The sequence below is a fragment of the Sceloporus occidentalis genome, unplaced genomic scaffold, assembly GCF_023333645.1.
Source record: "Sceloporus occidentalis isolate IW3139 unplaced genomic scaffold, rSceOcc1.0.p SCAF_351, whole genome shotgun sequence".
NCBI lineage: Eukaryota > Metazoa > Chordata > Lepidosauria > Squamata > Phrynosomatidae > Sceloporus > Sceloporus occidentalis.
The window spans coordinates 263,800-285,235 of NW_028317331.1; the positions used below are offsets into that span (position 1 = coordinate 263,800).

General features: G+C 47.7%; 2 protein-coding genes across 2 annotated transcripts; one reads left to right on the top strand and one right to left on the bottom strand.

Moving 5' to 3' along the window:
* Positions 1 to 315: 315 nt before the first annotated feature.
* On the bottom strand, positions 316 to 1,266 carry LOC149274044 (olfactory receptor 5A2-like). The gene has a single exon (XM_089505900.1). The coding sequence runs from the start codon at positions 1,264 to 1,266 to the stop codon at positions 316 to 318; it is 951 nt and encodes a 316-aa protein (XP_089362026.1).
* A 15,044-nt stretch (positions 1,267 to 16,310) lies between these two features.
* On the top strand, positions 16,311 to 17,246 carry LOC149274045 (olfactory receptor 5V1-like). The gene has a single exon (XM_089505901.1). It carries the CDS (start codon positions 16,311 to 16,313, stop codon positions 17,244 to 17,246), a length of 936 nt encoding a protein of 311 aa, XP_089362027.1.
* Positions 17,247 to 21,436: the final 4,190 nt, after the last annotated feature.

Consider the following 21,436-nt stretch of genomic DNA (forward strand, 5'->3'; position numbering starts at 1 on the left):
CCGGGCGTCGGGCGATACGAATTGCGCATTCCTGCGCTAAACCCCGATTATATGCCGCACCCCCACTTTAAAGACAAAGGAGGAAAAGTGCGGCCTATATTCGGGCCAATATGGTATATATTTATATATATTATATATACTATAATAATAAATATACACACATATACATATATAATATATATAGATAATATTAGTGGGTTTTCAGGGGTGTCGGGGGGTGGGACAGGCTGCCCGTGAAGACCGACTGAGTGAGTGATAACAGACAATCAGATAAATTCAACTTTATTATTTAAATTATTCCATCCCTTTTTTTTTCTAATATTTTGCCTTTTTCACCCCTACGGATTTTTTAAGAACCTCCTTGACTTCCCTGTTTCTCAGACTATAAATAATTGGGTTCAGCATGGGGGTCATGATGGTGTACAGTACAGCCACCACTTTGACGTCTTTGTCCATGGCATAGGTGGACGACGGCCATATGTAGCTGAAAATCCCGCTGCCGTAATATAAAGCCACCACGGTGAAGTGAGACGCGCAGGTGGAGAAGGTCTTGAATCGCCCTCGACTCGAGCTGATTCTGGTGACCGCCGCGATGATGCGGACGTAGGTCAGGAGGATGAAAATAAGTGGCCCCATCCCAGCAAAGATCACGACCATCATGAACAGGGTCTCGCTGACTAGCGTGTCAGAGCACGACAACTTAAAGAGGGGAGTCACATCACAGAAGAAATGGTCCACTCGATTGGGGCCACAGAAGTCAAGATGAGAGACTGAAGCTGCCTGGACAATCGAGCTCAAAATCCCAGAAACCCAGCACCCAACCACCAGCCCGCATCTGACCGTTCGACTCATGATGAGAGTGTAGTTGAGCGGGAAGCAAATAGCCACGTATCGGTCGTAAGCCATGACGGCTAGAAGGTAGCACTCTACCACCATCAGAAACTGGAAGAAGGAGAGCTGGGTGAGACATCCGAGGAAGGAGATGGACTTCTGGGCGGTGAGCAGAATGGAGAGGAGTTTGGGGACGGTGACGGAGGAGAAGATGATGTCGATGATGGAGAGGTTTGCGAGGAAGAAGTACATTGGGGTGTGAAGTCGCCTGTCAGAGGAAATCAGCGTGAGAATCACAATATTCCCGACCACCGTGATCAGGTAGATGCAGAGAAACGTCAGGAAGAGAAGGATCTGGGGTTCCAGGGCATCGGAGAGTCCGACCACCTGGAAAACCGACACCGACGACCGGTTGCCTTGGATAACGTTGGCCATGGGGTCACCAAGGAGCTGAATAAAACAAAGGAAGCAAAGTGTTTGTATTAACAGTCATGTGCGGCACCCCACAGTACGAGTGCCCCAGGAAGTACCCCCAGGGGCAAACCCACTTCCCTTCAGCCCATGGTGCACGACACAGACTTTGCTGCTACCGCCGTTTGTGTCGCTGGAGACGCCATTTGGTTTCACTGCGGTGTCAGCGCAAGGCATTTTGGGTGGTTTTATGGCGTTTTGGATCTCTCCCTGTTTTTGCTGCAATCTGGGAATCTGAATCACCGCAGAAGCAATAAAGGGCTCTACAGGACTTCAGTATCCCAGGTGTGTGAGTTTTTTCCTCCCCGTATGGTCCTGCACCATCAATGTTTTGTTTTTTGTTTCCCATTGGGGGGTCATTTAATTTATTTATAGAATTTTCACAGTGAGCGCCGATTCACATAATTTTGTTAAATGGAAGAGCAGCACAAAACCCTAAGAGCTTACAATCCATCCTGTCATGTCGCCTGCTGCTGAAACTGGAAGCAGGACAGAGAGCTTCGCGTGATCAGGAAACAAGCAGACATTATGTTATAGACTGAATGCCGTTTATTACACTTATTAACACGCGTGTACACTTCATCTGCACTCAGCAGCTCCATGCAAACACGCACACACACTAACACCGGTGTACACTTCATCTGCACTCAGCAGCTACACACACTAACACGCGTGTACACTTCATCTGCACTCAGCAGCTACATGCACACGCACTAACACGCGTGTACACCCGATCTGCACTCAGGAGTTGTAAATCATTACAATAACTGTAGGAAACTATTGGAACTGAAGCAATGTCAGCGCTGGGGCCCCCATAACAGCACCGGGTTCCGAGCCCCCGGAAACCAGTCCTGGTTATTGGGGGAGGGGGGTCACCGGTTGAGTGCGAGGCGCATGGATGTGGACGGACCCGAGCTGACGGGACACGGAGCCGTCACAATATCGGGGGGGGGGTCTCTTTTGCTCTTAGTGTCGCCTGAAACCAGAACTCTTCAAAGACCCAACGTGCGCTCATTAACTGTAACAGTAACCGGGTCCCAAAAGCTGACGCTCTAAACCCAACGACCTCCAGCTCTGCCCCCTTTTCTTTATTTCCTGTTAGACTGACCTGGGGTATCGGCGGCCGACGGATCGGATCTCATGGCCGGCAATGGATTCCTTCTTATGAATCTCCCGATATAATCCAGATCATCCGACTCCCAGCGACTTCTGAGGATGCAGAAAATTCCACGATGACATCATCATCAATACAGACATCACAATAATAAAATTAACAATTGCCCCTGCTTACAGATACGCGGGGAGGAATAACGATTCATGGAATATTCACACCAGTAACAGGCTTTGAGGTCACCCCGGCCCCCCGGTTATCACAGAACTCACCCCCGTTATCACAGAACTCACACACAGGACCCGTCGCTCCTGAGCTCTCATCTCTCCTCCGCCTGATATAATCATTCACATCACCCCACAGAGACAGATCTCAGCGGGGCGAGACAGATCTCAGCGGGGCGAGACAGATCTCAGCGGGGCGAGACAGCCTCGGGTCTCCACAGAGCCCAACTTTTCCGAAACACACAAGAAACTCAACAAAGTTTTACTGGAACTGAAAACTTTCTCAGGACTGGAACACAAAGCTCAGGCTTAGAGGGATGTGTCGGGGACGGAATTAAAGTAATGGGCTCCCACCTGTCTGGGGATTTATTTCAAAGTAAGGGGGGTAAAAGGACTGACTGCACTCTTGTGGTCTGGCTAAATATATCCTTAGACAGAAATGTCTTTCCCAGAATCCTGTTCATACCGGACGGCGACCTGTGGCTCGCTGAGGGGGTAGAACCACGCGGGGGTCTCGCCGGGTACATGCGGACCCCTCTTACTGTACAATATAATGAAATCATGATGAAGAGAACCGTGACGGCATCCAGAGGCATTAACCTCTGCGCTGAGGGCCACTGGCAATGTTGGGGCCTCGACAGGCATTACAAGAGTGGGGCTCTGGGGTTTATAGCACTCTGGGGTTTATGGAGTCCGGAGGTTTATAGGAGCCCTGACAGGTATATAGTGCCCTGGGGTTTATAGGGGCCCTGACAGGTATATAGTGCCCTGGGGTTTATAGGGGCCCTGACAGGTATATAGTGCCCTGGGGTTTATAGGGGCCCTGACAGGTATATATAGTGCCCTGGGGTTTATAGGGGCCCTGACAGGTATATAGTGCCCTGGGGTTTATAGGGGCCCTGACAGGTATATAGTGCCCTGGGGTTTATAGGGCCCTGGGGTAGTAAGTCTCCCACCCTGCCTCCTGTTTGCTCTCACGCCGCCGTCCTCTGCCAGCTAGTGGCCCCTAGGCAGCCTGTATGATAGGCCTGCCTGACTGTAAAGATGGAATCAGGTTCTGCTTCCAGATGTTAATTCCATTCGCGGGCAGCAGATGGCGCCTCTACCCTGCTGTATGGGGCAGCCTGGGGGGACCCCCGCGCGGGATCAAAGGGGGCTCTCCGCATACCTTTCTAAATGAGCCTGACCCTGAAGCAGGAGAATAACTCCCTAATGTCCCTGTTTAGTTTGCCCAGTCCCGCTCCAAGACCCCTGTGCTCCCCTTTTTGTCTTCTCCCGAGATGCCCCTCTCTCCTCCCCCTGATGCCCCTCTCTCCAACCCTGATGCCCCTCTCTCCTCCCTGATGCCCCTCTTTTCTAGGAGGTCAGAATGTTTGCTTGGTATGAGGGTACCGCGGGGTTCTACAGCCCCATAAGCCCCGATAATGTGTATAGAAACAGCAGGAAACTGCTTTATAAATTAAACGGGGTAAATAAACCCCATTATTCTTCTTCTAAATGCCCTACTCAATTACCCAAATACCCCAGCCACGCCTCTAACAGCACCCCCTAACACAAAAGTGCCCCCCTCTTTTGAGACATTGGGGAGAAGGGTCAGCGTGCGGAGCTGTCTGTAACGTTGTTGTCGGGGGGTAGTTAGAGGGGTAACATCGTCCGTACTCTACAACAGACAACACACGACTCTGCTGTGCATAATGGGAGTTGTAGTCTACAGCAGCTGGAGTTCACAGGGATAATTCTGGCCCCCAATTCCCTTATACTTTCCTGAAGGAGACTCTTGGACCATCTGGGGGTCTTGGGGGACCTTTAAACTTTAACATCTCATTACATGAAACACAAGTTCCCAGGTAAAAGCCTGACTTTTCAGAGCTCATTTGCTTAATGGAGTCACCTGAATTCAAGCAGAAAATACAACTACATATCAGCAAGAACCCCAGACAGGGCATCAGTGTCCTCAGGGTAGGAAGAAATCAGGTCCAGGTCATGCAAAACTTGCCCCTTTGCCCCAAGTTTCGGGAAGAAGACCTGGTCCAGAAAACGAATATTTACATCCCAAATCTCTGTTTAAATGCCCCAATTATCTGTGATTAAGCGTGAAATCCAACACCTGATCCATTCCAACATATTAAATACCCCTGGTGGTGGGGCAGCTTCCTATTTGTTTGGTGGAAGCTGCTGGTGGGTTGTGGTGAGTACAGACTAACGTGAGGGCTCGCTGGTGCTGGGATAAGCCCCCCTGTGTGATTGTGCATGTCCGGTGCTGCCTGGCATCTCCCCCCCTTTTCTGTTAGCCCCCTCCCCCGGTGATGGCCCCGTGCTCATCCTCTGCCGTTTTCTCACCATTAGCCTCACCAGTCCTTACAAATAATGCCCGACTGGGACACCTAAATTCAAGCAGGGCTGTTTGCCAGAGCAGTGACCCTGAGAGTAATATTGGATAGAAAGCACAGACCGGTGTTTGGAGCTGTAATGTTTTTTTTGTAGGTGGTCCCTTTAAATGGCAGCTTGAGTGCGGGGGATGCAGCCGTGGACCCCGACCGTGGCCTGAGAGGTAAATGGGGATGGGGGAGCAATCGGGTCGGTGAGGAGCAGTCAGGATAACTTTATTTTTGAACATTTCTTTCTTTCTTCCGTTTTTCAGGAATCCCTCCAGAGAGCTTCAGATGGTAAGAGGCTTCGTGTCTTGGTGGATGACACTGGGCATTCTGGGCACTCGAGACTTATTGTCCCACCGATGGGGGGGGGGGGGGGTTTGGTGATTAATTACCCCGAGGAATACGTATATATTCTTATTAAACTTTGTCTTACTCCTGCAGGGTGTCTCCAAAGGTCTCGGTCCTCTTGGGGTTCACTTGGACACTGAGGAAGGGGTCTCTTTCCAGACAGACAACGACATGTTCTGGAGCTCCTGCTGTATCGGCTCCAAGTACCGTCTCCAGGCTCGAGAGACCAAAGATCTCACCAGCAAGTTCCACGTATCTTCTCTCCAGAGCGGGAAGGTTCACTTGCGGGATTTCCGTGACATGTACGTGAGCTGCGTGGTGTACGACGGCGTCGCCTACTTGGAAATGGACAAGAGCCACCCGGACGAGCTCTGCGAGTTTGAGGTTTTCCACGATGGGGAGAAGGTGATGCTGAAAGCCTCCAACGGCCACTTTGTGTGCCGGACTTTCCGTCACCACGAGAACGTCATAGAGGTGAGCCGCCCGAGCGTGGAGGACTGCTGCCGCTTCCGCACCGGAATGGGCGACTTGTACCTGCCGTCTTTTGACATCTCGGACGTCCAGCTGGAGGACGTTTCCAAACTGACCTGCCGCCCCCATGTCGCGAAGAAAGAGGTCTTTGTCAACGACACCGACGCGGTTCAAAATCACGACTTCAAAATCAACTGGGAGACCAGGACCACGGAAACCACACAGTGGGCCCGGGCGTGGGGACTGAGCGCCACGTTCTCCACCACGTTCTCCATCATGTCGTTACAGGCCACAGTAACCTACAACGGGAGCTTCCAGAAGACGGCGACGACTCACAGGGCGATAGTGGAGAAGAGAAGCGCCACCGTGGCCGTCCCGCCGCACAGCAAAGTAATAGCCCAACTGGTGGTGTCAAAGATAGAAAACGTGTCCATCCCCTTCAAAGCCTACATTAGGAAGACCAAGGTGGATGGCGAGACCGTGAACCTGGTGGAAGAGGGTGTGTGGAAAGGGCTCGTGTACGACAACGTGACTCTGGAGACCCGGCAGGAGCCCGCACGGGATTTCGCATATTTTTGCACGATTAGTTAATGCCACGTGTGGTTTTCCATGGACTCCGCGCCTGCCGGTGAGAAATGGGTGGATTGGTCGGTGGTCCCGTGAGGACGGGTTCCACACCGTGCTCAGTGGGGACATCTAGTGGCCTTTCCACGAACTTCAAGGCCGGTCCCCACCGCTGCTGTTTAAACTTCTTGCCTTCATCCCCATCCAGATCCTTTGTTACCGTTTGGGTTCTTTTGTTGCCATTCGATCACCATAGTCCCTCTAGGAGGTGTTTTTATGCTAGCCGGCCCCCGGGGGCATCACAGCCAAACATTTTCCATTAGATAACCCCTCGTAAGCTGCTGGTTCGGGGCAAGTAGCTCTCGCCCCGTAGAGACCCGGTTGTCCGTGGAACTGGACGTGGTGGGGCAAACGCTGATTTTTAAATATTTCACTTGTCTGGGAAAGCTGGGTTTTAGTTACACTGGTGATATCCGCTCCTGCCCCTCTGTCCACAGAGAAGAAACAGAAAATCGGAAATAAATTGCAACTTCTATTTAATGTCTTTTTTTTATTTTTTTTTTATGGGTGTCTTGGGGGTTAATTGCGTGGCTGCGTCGGCCGAGGTTTGTGAGCGGGGGGGCTCTGGTGTTATAACGTGGGACTGCTGGGTCACTCACTGGCTGGTTCTGGGGTGCTAGAGGTTCTCCTGCTGGGGGGGGGGGTCTGGGGTTCTAGAGCATCTAAGTAATGGGGGGGGGTAAGAATGGTTTCCCGGTTAGCGTGCTGGAGGGAGTGTGTCTAGCAGGGGCAGTTTTTAGGTTGGGTGACCTTGATTATGGGTTGTACGGCGATGATGGCGATATATAAATAACACACATTGTACAGCGTTGCGGAGTATGATGGTGATATATAAATAATATTGTACAGCGCTGCGGAGTATGATGGCGATACATAAATAACATTGTACAGCGCTGCGGAGTATGACAGCGATCTATAAATAATACACATTGTACAGCGCTGCGGAGTATGACGGCGATATAGAAATCGTAATTTAACCCTTTGTGGGTCTTGTCTGAGGTTCATTTTAATATCCGCATGAAGTTTGTTTGCGGCCCCGGCGGACGGACGCGCTCCTGCTGGAATTCTGTCTAACGAGAGGTAGTTACAGGTAATGAGCCCCAGCAGAGGCAGCCCCGCGTCTCCCGAGCCCCCGACCTCCCGCCGCGTAAACATGTGTGGAGACGCCGTGTTTAACCTCTTCCATACCGGAACCTAAAGCGTGAAGCTGGGGCATTCAGGAGGCTAAAATCATTCCTGAGACTCTCGTGATTCTATAAAAAAATCTTATGTAACAGAAACTGCTAGTTCTGCGTATTTAAATCCTTAACTTCTACTGAGGCCTGTAACACTCCACAGAATGCCCCCCCTCACAGTATCTGCGCCCCGTTATATCCCCCCCGGAGAGTTACGCCAGCTCTCGGGACCTCCGAGGTCTTTCTTGGCGCGATATGTTTTTATCTCATTTTCGTTATTCAAAAAAAACCTCAGGAGTGAACACCGGAGCAGTTAGATTCCTGACCCCAGGAGCTCACCATCTAGTAGAATATTCTTTCCCAGGATATAATCATTGAGGTGTTTGATACGGACGCTGCCATGTGAGCTTACAATCAAATTGTGATATATTCATGTTAAAGGCAAATGGCCTGCTTAGTATGTAGTCCTACAAGCCCCTGCACCTGGGGGGTAGGGGGGTTTGGGGCAGATTGGGGGTTTCTTTCATCTCTGCTGGGGAATGCGGGGCGGGGGCAGGATCTGCGGGGACTCTGATAGGTGTGTTAATGAGGCAGATTCCGATCACTTTACATAAATACCCCCTTCCCGTTCCAGGATCACTGAATGGAATGCGGCCAAACTCCCCGCCGAGGGCAAACAAAAGGGATGAGTCTCCGGACGGCCCCCTGAACTGATAGCAGAGGTCACAGCCAGACCCCCGAGTCTTATACACACTTAGGGGTCCCGTGCGTCGCATACACAGAAAGGGGGGTCCCGTGCATCATATGCACAGATAGGGGGTCACGTGTGTCATATACACAGATAGGGGGGGTCACATGTGTTGTATACACAGATAGGGGGTCCCGTGCATCGTATAAACAGAAAGGGGGGTCGGAGATGGGAGAGACATTTAAATCCATAAAGGGATAAAGGACAGGAGGGAATTTATTTCAAAGGAGGAGAAAAGTTACAAGAGACCGGAATCTAACACTAGAGAGTCAGAGACTGAGAGGGAAAGGAATGGAGTTTTACTTTACTGAAAGGGTGGTAGATAAGTGGAACAGCTTCCCAGCAGAAGTGGTAGAGGGTAATACAGTAAGGGGAACGTAAACATGCATGAGTGTGGGTTAATTAAAGACATTAATAGAACGCAGACAGGGTTAATCCTCAGCGTGTGATCTCACAGATTGTTCTAATGTTTCCAGATTGTTCTCTGATTCACATACAAAGTAACGACTCCAATGGATGAATCGTCTCCAAAAGCAGGGAATATAATAACGGAAATAGGCGATGGCAGCAAAAACATCCGGAATATACTATAGGGATCCTCCACTACTATATAATATATAATATACTATCGGGATCCTCTGCTATTATATAATATACTATAGGGATCCTCATTAATATATAATATACTATAGGGATCCTCATTAATAAATAATATACTATAGGGATAATCCGTTAATATATAATATATAATATATTATAGGGATCCTCTGCTATTATATAATATACTATAGGGATCCTCATTAATATATAATATACTATAGGGATCCTCATTAATATATAATATACTATAGGGATAATCCGTTAATATATAATATACTATAGGGATCCTCATTAATAAATAATATACTATAGGGATAATCCGTTAATATATAATATATAATATATTATAGGGATCCTCTGCTATTATATAATATACTATAGGGATCCTCATTAATATATAATATACTATAGGGATCCTCATTAATATATAATATACTATAGGGATAATCCGTTAATATATAATATACTATAGGGATCCTCTGCTATTATATACTATAGGGATCCTCATTAATATATAATATACTATAGGGATAATCCGTTAATATATAATATACTATAGGGATCCTTTGCTATTATATAATATACTATAGGAATCCTCATTAATATATAATATACTATAGGGATCCTCATTAATAGATAATATACTAAAGGGATCCTCATTAATATATAATATACTATAGGGATAATCCGCTAATATATAATATACTATAGGGATCCTCATTAATATATAATATATAATATACTATAGGGATCCTCCACTACTATATAATATATATTATACTATAGGGAGCCTCTGCTACTATATAATATAAAATATACTATAGGGATCCTCATTAATATATAATATACTATAGGGATCCTCTGCTACTATATAATGTATATTATACTATAGGGAGCCTCTGCTACTATATAATATATAATATACTATAGGGATCCCCATTAATATATAATATACTATAGGGATCCTCTGCTACTATATAATATGCTATAGGGATCCTCATTAATATATATAATATTCTATAGGGATCCTCCGCTATTATATTGTAGTATATAAAATAATATATATAATTTGGTGTCGGTCTGGAATTGCACCCCTGTGGGGTTTCTTGCCCCTATCTTCTCCCTGTATACAGGTTTAGTTCTGGGGGAGGGGGGTAAATTCCTGCATTTTATTTGCCCCTGAAAGTATCACCTGGCTTTTCATCTCTCAGTAATCAGTGAATGTAGAGCCGGAATGTGTGTTTTTCACAATCTGCCGACAGGATGTTGAATATTCTGCCGAGACGCCATTTGCAATTTAAAAGACAACTTGGGAGGTGTTGATAGGGAGTAGATTAGCCCTCGGCCCCCTGCTGGGGTATTAGAATGGGAGCCATGAGCATTCTGGTATTAATGAAGTGCCGCCGGGTGTCATATTATCAGGTTATGGGGAGCGTTTCCTCCAATATATATATGTTTAGAGTGTCAGCTTCCAAGACGCCCCAATAAATGACTTGATTGTAAGCTCTTGGGAACAGTCCCCTGTTATACCAGGAAATCTGCCCCTTCAACCTTCAGAATCTGCCCCTTCACACTGATACCCAGAAAATGTGCCCTTTCACCCTTTAAAATCCGGCCATTCACCCCAAGACTAAACTGTAGAATCCCCGGAGAGACGCAGAGTAAAGAGGAGAGCCACAGATGACCAGATCTGCCTTTAGACAGTGTGAACCCCGATCCCAAGAGCTTACAGTCTAGGGAATTAACTTTTCCTGCTGACCCAAATAGGACATTAAATGCTTCATTTTTGGCCACTTTTCGGATACTTTGCGGGTCAACAATATCTGCCGCTTAATAATTCCAAATAGTTTTTTAAGGTCTTTTTTCCAGCAGGAAGCAGTTTCAGCCCTGGATTTACCTGCTTTTGGTGTATATTTAGGGGTTAACGCGTCCCCTCCAATCGCTGACACTTTATCTCTTGTCCTTCTTTAGGGTTTAAATAAAATATTTTGCTCTCTTTAAGGATTCAGTGAGCCTGATCTACATGTCTACTGGATTAAGATGGCGAAGGGGTCCCATTCACCTGAATGCTGATATTAACTTAATTAGTTAGTAGATAAGACCCTCAGAGCCCCCGAGCCAACGAGGAGGTAAACAGACCCCATTGTTTCTCAAGAGGTCTTTTATATGCGAGATCCCACCACGAACACCTCCTTTATGATTCGAGATGTGAGTCCAAAAGGTCTCTTACCCCCGCCTTCTACCCCTGTGTGTTCACAATTAAATAATACCCCCACCAGTCAAATGCAAAGAGCCAGCCCCTGGCTCTGAACTTGATTGGATGGATTTAGAGTGGGGAGGACCTATAAAAAGGTGCAGGGTCAGAGGAGGAAGAGGAGAAGACCTCAACAGGTAAAATGGAGACACTGCTTGTATGTATGCCTAACTCTGTCACCCGCTGATTCTACCCTCTATTTCTGCCACCCCTCAGCCCTCTATCCCCAACCCCTCAGCCATCTCCCCCAACCCTCCAGCCCTCTACCCCAACCATCCACCCCAACCCCTCAGCCCCTACCCCCAACCCCTCAGCCCTCTACCCAAACCCTCCAACCCTCTACCTCTAACCCTCCACCCCAACACTGCAGCCCTCTACGCCAACACTGCAGCGCTACCCCAACCCTCCAGTCCTCCACCCCAAACCTCCAACCCTCTACCCCAAACCTCCAACCCTCTAGCCCCTTCCCTCACAACCTAACCATTTAACCTTGTGCCCCTTAACCCCCAACCATATGCCCCCAAACCCAGCACTCCAACTCTATGCTCTAACCCTCCAACCACGACAACCTATCTCTGCGACATTATGCCCCCTAACCATCGCCCGGTTCCCTTTCTAATGGCCGGTGACCTCATCTCTTTCCTTTCTCTTGTTTTCTAGATCGAGTCCTCCAGCACACCTTTGATCTGTTTCGTGTCTTTCCCGTCTCTCCGGTCTCATCAACAAGAAATGGTTTTGCTAACATAGGAAGCACTGACTCTGTTTGTACGTCACCCAAAACTAAGCTCTGTCTTGTGCTCCTCCAGCGATGGTGAGAAAGTGCTTCTCGTTTTGGGCGTTGTATTAACTGACCTTTCATCTTTAGGTTTTATGATACTCTTCTGCCTTAATTTGCCCCAGAAAATGTACAATACCCTCTGACTCCTTACTGTGACCTCACACTGATGTTTTTGCTCTGATGGTACGTCACCCAAAGCTAAGCTCTGTCTCGCGCCCCTTCACTGATGGTGAGTAAGTGCTTCTTGTTTTGGGCGTTGTGTTATCGGGCCCTTCATCTTTGGCTCTTTTAATACCGTTTTTTCCCTTAATTTGCCCTATAAATTGCGCAATGACCTCTTACTCTTTACTATGACATCACTCTCCTCGTAGTGACCTCACACTGATGTTTTGCTCTGATTGTACGTCACCCAAAACTAAGCTCTGTCTTGTGCTCGGCTGATGTCAGAAAGTGCTTCTCGTTTTGGGTGTTGTATAAATCAGCATTTCCTTTTTGGGGGGCTTTTTACTCTTTTTGACGACATTCTGAAACTGACAATGACCTCATAACTCTGATCTCATAACCGACTGGACCAATTTGTTTGCATGTCACTCTGCGTCTCTCTCTTCTTCCCGAGTGGGCTGTGTTTCCAGGTGTGGACCCCCGTGTCTGCTCGGTAGCCAAACTAGGAGCCTCTCTTGTTGATATCTGTGAGTAAGTGCTTCTTAGTTTGGTTATCGCGTGGATTAACAATGATCGCCGGACGGTTGTCGGAGCGCCCGAGGTTGGAGCACGTCTGTGTTCGCGGCACCCTAAACTAAGTGCTCTCCTGTATTAGTCATTTTGGGAAAGTGCTTCCATGTTTGGGGCATCGTGAGGGCAGCTATGTCTGGGTTCGAGGGGTAAAAACTGAACAATGTATCTAGTGCCAACCTTATGCCCTCCACCCCCACCCCAAACTACTCTGTGTTTGCACATTAACCTGACTGGGGCCCTCTCTTGTTACCCTCTATGAGTAAGTGCTTTCTAGTTCGGTTATTGTGTGGGCAATAAAGACCAGGGGCCAGATGAGGAACAGGGGCCGAGGGGAGCACCAGGGACCAGACGGGGAGCGGATTTCAACCCCTTTTTTTTCAGGACCCCTGAATCTGGACTCAGAAAAGCCAAACCGAAGCACTCTCTTGTTCCAAGTGGAGAAAGTGCTTTTTGTTCGGCTGATTTGGGTCTCAGCAAATCTACGTGAGCCTCCGTGGGTGATGTATGTACGGTTGGTGTATGTATGGTAGGTGTATGTATGTATAGTTGGGGTGTGTGTGAATGTATGGTTGGTGTATGTATGTATGGTTGGTGTGTATGTATGGTTGGTGTATGTATGTATGATTGTATGGTGTGTTTATGTATGATTGCATGAATGGTTGGCGTATGTATGGTTGGCGTATGTATGATTGTATGGTTGGTGTATGTATGATTGTATGTATGGTTGGTGTATGTATGATTGTATGTATAGTTGGTGTATGTATGATTGTATGGGGTATATAATGTGTTATTTTGTGTGGTTCTGCCCCCGCTTTTAGCCTGTGCACTCAGCACCCCAAACAAAGCACTTTCCTGTGTACCCCGGTTGGGGAAGTGTTTGCTTGTTTGGGGCATTGTGTGGGCAGCAGATCCCCTGAGGATAAAGTGCCCCTTCCAGACCCTCCCCGTCGCTGTCTGTATGATCCAGAAGGCTGAGAAGAAGACGGAAGACCCTCACACTGAATGTTTCAGGACCCTCGGGACCCCCGTTGCTGGGCACTAACCAGCCAAACCGAGGCACTCTCTTGTTTTCCACGGAGAAAGTGCTTTTTGTTCGGCTGATTTGTGTCCCAGGAAATCCACTGATACCGCTGTGTGGCCCCGCAGGAAATGGACTGGAGCCCCCCGCCATCCCCGCAGCCCTCCGACAACCCAACCAACAATAAAAGAATCATTCTTTGCAGTGTTGTATATGATGGCGTACCAAGGACTTTGACCATCCCTCTCTGTCTATCCATGCTGAACCCCCACTCTCTGCTCCCACACTTACCACTGTGACTTCACACCTCACTCCTACAGGCAGCTGTTGGTACCTGAGCAAATATCTTCATAAATAAAGTGTTTTGAGACCAAAGTCTGAGTGTTACGTGGAGTATGACTCAGGGTCATGGTGATGGGGATTGTAGTTAATGAGCAACTGGAACTATAATGGTTCTGCTCCTGAGTCTCACAGTTTTTGCCCCGGTCCAAGACATATTCCTGCCTGGGTTACATTAAGCTTTCCTGGCCAAGCTGGGAGGCAGTTATTGCCCAGTTACCCACTGCCGGGGCATTTGTTGGTAAGGGTCGCTCTCCTTTCCTTTGGGGTTTTTATTCCGTTTAATTAACAATCGCTTTGATTCCCCCTGAGTTTCCGCGTCCCTCTCCTCGCTCGCCGCCGCTCTCTGTGGATCTGGGAGACGTGTCACACACACGCTATAAAGATCCGGGGTGGGAAGCGTGTTCTCCTATTTGACACGTGAGCCCAGGTAAGCGGACGTTGCCCGTGGCCTGACTCCATGCACATCTCGCAGTCAGTGAATTAGCTCAGCCCAGCAATGGAGCCCTCGGTATAGGGCAGGAGGCATTACAAGGGGCTTTACAGGGGGTTATTACAATGGGCTTTACAGGAGGCACTGTAGCAGTATTGCAGGGGGTATTACAGGGGGTATTGTAGGGGTATTACAGGAAGTATTGCAGGGGGCATTGTAGGGGTATTACAGGGGGCTCTGATTATTATTGAAAAGAGCAACGACTGATTCCTGGGACTGGAGACAAAGAATCGGGAAGGTCTGTCAGGGCTGTGGGGAGTCATTTTATCAGCCCCTTCTTAAAAGACACCTAACCCCGGGGTAACTAAACTGCCCCGCAGGTACACAAAATGCAACGTGATTCCCGCAGCACTCTGACACCTAATGGGTTAAACTACTTACAGGCTATGCGTGTCATGGAACGCGTGTGTTATGTATGTTATACTGTATTTATGTGCATACACAAACATGTATGTGCAGCAGCAGATCTGGGAATCTTAAGGTTTGGCCCCCTGAGCCAGATGGTGCTTTTGCCCCAAGTATGTTGGGGTTGGCATCCCTGCTTGAATGCAGGTGACTCAAATAAGTGTCTCTTTAAATAATGACAAGTCAATAGAATCTTCATAGAATCTTCATGATGGGCTATCAAAGGGTTAATATTTGCCGAATCTCAGGGGCAGTTCAGTTAGAAGGGCCCCCAGGTACGCGCGGCGGGTCCCAGGGATGCAGCCCAGAGCTGATCGCAGACACCGGCACCGACTCACCGGCCACCGCGCTGCACGGTATCCGCGGCGTAATACCCTGCGTTGGGGGTAGCATTTGCCTACTTGGGAAGTAAAACTGCCCCCCCCCCACGCTGCATGAAAAAAGGATCATTAAAATCCCCGGGCATCCCGCTGGAACTGCATTCATTCAAAGGGCATTTCTGCTGCTCCGAGGGTCTCTGGGGCAGACCCGGGACTGATGCAGTTCACATGTTGGGGCAGATTTGTAAAAGTAACATTTAAGCCACGTGGATGGGTTTTTGCCCCTCGAACTGCTGCGATATCTGGGTATAAAAAGAGGCCAAACCGTAAATCTCCATTTCTCAAACTGTTTGTTTTTGGACACGGGGTAGGAAACGGGAAATAATATCCATCCGCAGTTTTATTTGTTACCCCGATGTCAGGGCCGCGCCTTTTATTATTATTATTATTATTTATATTATTGATTATTATTAATTATTATTATTGATTATTATTCATGATTTCTGCTAATTATTATTTTTGTTTCTAGTCACAATCCCGTTACATTCCTCTCCTGCACCTTTCCCAGGATATCACAAGCTTTTATTACATCATCTGGGGGCAAAGGTTTGGGGCAGATTGAATACAATGTAAGAAAATCTTGCCTTACTTTACTGAGAGCGTGGTGGATAAATGGAACAACCTCCCAGCAGAAGCGGTAGAGGGTAATACAGTGAGGGTATTAAACATGCATGGGATAGATATACGGCTCCTGAATCTAAGACGGGACCAACGACTGATTACAGTTTGAGTCTTTACAGCAGGAGTAATGGGCGACTAGACGGGGGCCGCCGGGGGACGATCTGCCGGCAGGTTCTGGGATTCTATTATTATTTATTGTTTTATATAGCACTATCATATTCCGTAGCGCTGTACAATGCCCTGATGTTAAGGCGTCTCTGATTTATGACGATCTGCCCGTTTCCTATTTGTTTATGTAGATAAAGAACGATGACCGCCAACACCACGGCCACCATCTTTGTTCTCTTGGGTCTTCCGAACGTCCCTTATCTCCGAGTTCTTTCCTTTGTCGCCTTCCTAAGTATTTACCTCGTCACGCTGGTGGGGAATGTGGTAATTCTCTCGGCCGTCATCTCCGACGGACGCCTTCACACCCCCATGTACTACTTCCTAGCCAACTTGTCCTTCTTAGAGATGTGTTACACGTCCATAACCGTCCCCAAGATCCTCACAAACATCACGAGGGGCATTAACAGCATCTCCTTTCTGGGCTGCATCTGCCAGATGTATCTTTTCACGCTCTGCGCCACCTGCGAGTGCATTCTGCTGGCCATCATGGCGTACGACCGGTACGTGGCCATTTGCATCCCACTGAGATACAGAATTATCATGAGACAATCCGTGTGCCTCCAGCTGTCGGCCACGGCGTGGACCAGCGGCGTCATTCACTCTGTCATTCAAAGTCTCCCCACCTCGCTTCTGCAGTTCTGCGATTTTAACCAGATCAACCGCCTATACTGCGAGGTGCAGCCATTGCTCCAGCTCTCCTGCAGCGACACTCGTACTAATAAGGTCCTCACCACTGTCTCGGCCTCGGTTTTTGGTATCGGGTTTATGACCTTCATCCTGGTCTCCTATGTATTTATAATCACGGCCATCCTGCGGATCCCGTCCCTGGCAGGGAGGATGAAGGCTTTCTCCACCTGTAGCTCCCACATCACGGTGGTGACTCTGTACTATGGCGCTCTCGTCTTCATGTATCTGAGACCCACATCCAGCAACTCTCAAAGCATGGACAGCGTGGTGTCGGCCATTTACTGTATGGCCATCCCGGTGCTGAACCCCATCATTTACAGCCTCAGGAACAAAGACGTCAAACGCTCAATAAAGAGCCTCGTTACGTTCAGAATGTCCTCCAAGGCATGAGTGGGGCCTTCAGCCAGTTTGGTGCTTTAGTGAGGGCCTCTAGAGGAGGCTAACCATCAATCATCCCACTAATGGCCCACATTAAATAGATGCATTCAGCTACTCAACCAGGCAACTGACACGCAACTGGGTTAGTTGGGAGGTGGTCAGACAGTTAGCTAGATATAGGCAAGAGAGGAGGATAGTTAGATATAAACCAGGCGGGTGGGTTGGTTAGTGATAGGTCAGGCAGATGGGGAGTTAGGTGAGGAAGGTGGGTTTGCTGGGGATTAGTAACACGACTAAGGGAAGGGAAATCTACCACAAAGAATTTTATTTATCAGTTTAGTCAAGAGAGAAATGTTTGTTGAGGTTGAAGCACATAGATGAGTTGGTTGGGTTAGTTGGGGATCAGTCATATGAATGAGTTGGCTGGATAGTTGACTGGTTTAGTTAGTTGTGGATTAGTCATACTTATGAGATGGTAGGTTGGTTAGTTGATTGGTTGGGTTGGTTGGGATTCAGTCTCGCAGATGACCAATGAACTGGTGGGTATTTTTGTAGGCATGGTCTTCTGCTACTTGGTCCCTTCAACGTAACATTAAATTATATAACTAACCAATTGAATCTTACTCTTCTAGTTGCCTTGTCTATATTATCCAGTATTTGCTGAAATAAAAACATATTTCATTATTTAAGCCTCTGGCCTCGTTCTTATCCTTTTTCCTTTCATATTGAATAATTTACCTACATAGTAATCTAAGGTCCCTCTCTTGGACCACCCTCTACTGCCTGGTACACAATACTACAGCGAGCAGAGCGGATTTCCGTTACTCTCTATCAAAACCTATTAAAACTTTCAAATGTCAAGAAATTATTTCACGAAAAAGAAAAAAGTTCAGCCAAACGTGTCGCCTTTAGATTTTCTTAAAACCAAACTCTTTACACAGTTGAAAGAGGCCACGTTTGTGTTAATTATTCGACAGGCCATGTGTGTTATTTGTGTGTCATTATCTGACAGGCCATGTGTGTTATTTGTGTGTCATTATCTGACAGGCCATGTGTGTTATTTGTGTGTCATTATCTGACAGGCCACGTGTGTTATTTGTGTGTCATTATCTGACAGGCCATGGGTTTATTCATTTAGGAGCCGCTGTCTGTATGAATAAAGACGTTTTCACTAGAGATCTGTCCTCATATATATATCCATCTTTATCTATCTATCTATACATTAAAGGCCACGTCCCAGGTGTATTCATCAAGGATCACAACATAAACATAATAATTATGGATCAGACGTATTTATTGTGAGCCAGTCCACAGGGGTATTAATGAGGGACCGGCCCACAGGGGTATTAATAAGGGACCGTCCCACAGGAGTATTAATAAGGGACCGGGCCACAGGGGGAATATTAAGGGACTGGCCCAGAGGAGTAATAATGAGAGATCGGCCCACAGGGGTATTAATGAGAGATCGACCCACAGGGGTATTAATGAGAGATCGGCCCACAGGGGTATTAATGAGAGATCGGCCCACAGGGGTATTAATGAGAGATCGGCCCACAGGGGGAATATTAAGGGACCGGCCCAGGGGAGTAATAATGAGAGATCGGCCCACAGGGGTAATAATGAGAGATCGGCCCACAGGGGTAATAATGAGAGATCGGCCCACAGGGGTATAAATGAGAGATCGGCCCACAGGGCTATAAATGAGAGATCGTCCCACAGGGGTATAAATGAGAGATCGTCTCACAGGGGTATAAATGAGAGATCATCCCACAGGGGTATAAATGAGAGATCGGCCCACAGGGGTATAAATGAGAGATCGGCCCATAGGAGTTTTAATGAGGGATCGGGCCATAAATATATTAATTAGAGATTGGCCTACAGGAGTATTAATGAGAGTTCGGCCCAGTTTTTTGTATGCATGTATGGTTGGTGTATGTATGGATGGATAGCTGGTGTGTGTATGTATGATTGTATGTATGTATGGTTGGTGTGTGTATTAATGTATGGTTGGTGTATGTATGATTGTATGTATGTATGGTTGGTGTATGTATGGTGTATATACCGTATTTGCTCGATTATAAGACAAGGTTTTTTCCAGAGCAAATGCTCTGAAAAATACCCCTCGTCTTATAATCGGGGTCGTCTTATAATCAGACCTCAACTAGGTCTGACTATGAGACTAAGATCCAGATCCCCCGCAGCAATGCAGGGGACCTGGATCCACCTGTCTCCCCTATCCCCCCCCCCCGCCCCACTTACTGGTGCTTCCGAGTCCCCGGTGCTTAGTCCGGGCAGCGTGTAGAGCTCTACGCGATTCGCGTAGACAACTTCCGCTGCAGCCGGGAGGAGGTGCGGTTAGCTGCGGGGGTTGTCTGCATCCATAGCACAGACCTTCCCCGGCTGTCAGAGATCAGAGTTCCCCGTGAGATCAGTATTTGCCCTTCATAAACAATGACAATGACCCCCCATAAAGATATTAACCGTATAACATTGGCACCACCACATACCAGGTGCCTCCACCTTAACCCATTGACCACTGTAGGGGCATACTGAGACACCCCTACACCACACCGAATAACCAAATAATAACCCATGTAGGGGCATACAGAGACACCCCTACACCACACCAGGTTCTGAGCCACAGGCCAGCTGGAAACCTTCCAAACTAACTTGAACCAAGTAAAATCACTAAAGCAAACCAAAACCCACTGTACCAAAAACAATCATCCCCAACTATCCCCGCTGCTGTGAAATAACGGGGTAGACGCCTCCACAATCCCACTAATAAATGAAGGGACAATCCAGATTTGGAAAAACAGTTAAGTGAGCCTTGTACAAAATGGCTCCCTTATATACACTTAGCGTTAACCCCACCCATAACAAAATTGCACCAATTAAATTAAATCACTCCTTCATGCACACCCACTAGCTCTGTCAAGGCCCACTCCACTAAGCTGCGCTGCTCCATGGGCTTCATTCTGAGCAAATATCTTCATAAATAAAGTGTTTTGAGACCAAAGTCTGTGTGTTACGTGGAGTATGACTCAGGGATTCTGAATGGAACCAGTTAAATAACGGTTAATAAGACTAAAAGTCCTATCATACTTTGGGTCATGGTGATGGGGATTGTAGTTAATGAGCAACTGGAACTATAATGGTTCTGCTCCTGAGTCTCACAGTTTTTGCCCCGGTCCAAGACATATTCCTGCCTGGGTTACATTAAGCTTTCCTGGCCAAGCTGGGAGGCAGTTATTGCCCAGTTACCCACTGCCGGGGCATTTGTTGGCTGTTGGTAAGGGTCGCTCTCCTTTCCTTTGGGGTTTTTATTCCGTTTAATTAACAATCGCTTTGATTCCTCCTGAGTTTCCGCGTCCCTCTCCTCGCTCGCCGCCGCTCTCTGTGGATCTGGGAGACGTGTCACACACACGCTATAAAGATCCGGGGTGGGAAGCGTGTTCTCCTATTTGACACGTGAGCCCAGGTAAGCGGACGTTGCCCGTGGCCTGACTCCATGCACATCTCGCAGTGGCAGTGGTGCATGGCCTGGGATTCAGTGCAGTTACCTGACCGCGGGGTAGTCCTGGGGCAGATCTCTGATCATTGAATTAGCTCAGCCCTGCAATGGAGCATTAGAGCCCTCGGTGTGGGGCAGGTGACATTACAAGGGATATTGCTGGGGTATTACAGGGGGCATTGCAGGATGTATTACTGGGGGTAATACAGGGGGCATTATAGGGGTTATTACAGACAGTATTGGAGGGGGTATTACAGGGAGTATTTCAGGGGGCATTGCAGGAGATATTACAAGGGGCTTTACAGGGGGTAAAACAGGGGGCATTACAGGAGACATCCTGGTAGTATTGCAGGGGTATTACAGGGGGCATTGTAAGGGTATTACCGGAAGTATTACAGGGGGCTCTGATTATTATTGAAAAAAGCATCGACTGTTTCCTGGGACTGGAGACAAAGAATCGGGAAGGTGTGTCAGGGCTGTGGGGAGTCATTTTATCGGCCCCTGCTTAAAAGACACCTAACCCTGGGGTGACCAAACTGCCCCCCAGGTACACAAAATGCAACGGGTTTCCCGCAGCACTCTGACACCTAATGGGTTAAACTACTTACAGGCTATGCGTGTCACGGGACCTGTGTGTTATGTATGTTATACTGTATTTATGTGCATACACAAACATGTATGTGCAGCA

Bases quoted from the DNA above. Each gene is read 5' to 3' on its own strand.
- LOC149274044 (XM_089505900.1), bottom strand. From the start codon at position 1,266: ATGGCCAACGTTATCCAAGGCAACCGGTCGTCGGTGTCGGTTTTCCAG.
- LOC149274045 (XM_089505901.1), top strand. From the start codon at position 16,311: ATGACCGCCAACACCACGGCCACCATCTTTGTTCTCTTGGGTCTTCCG.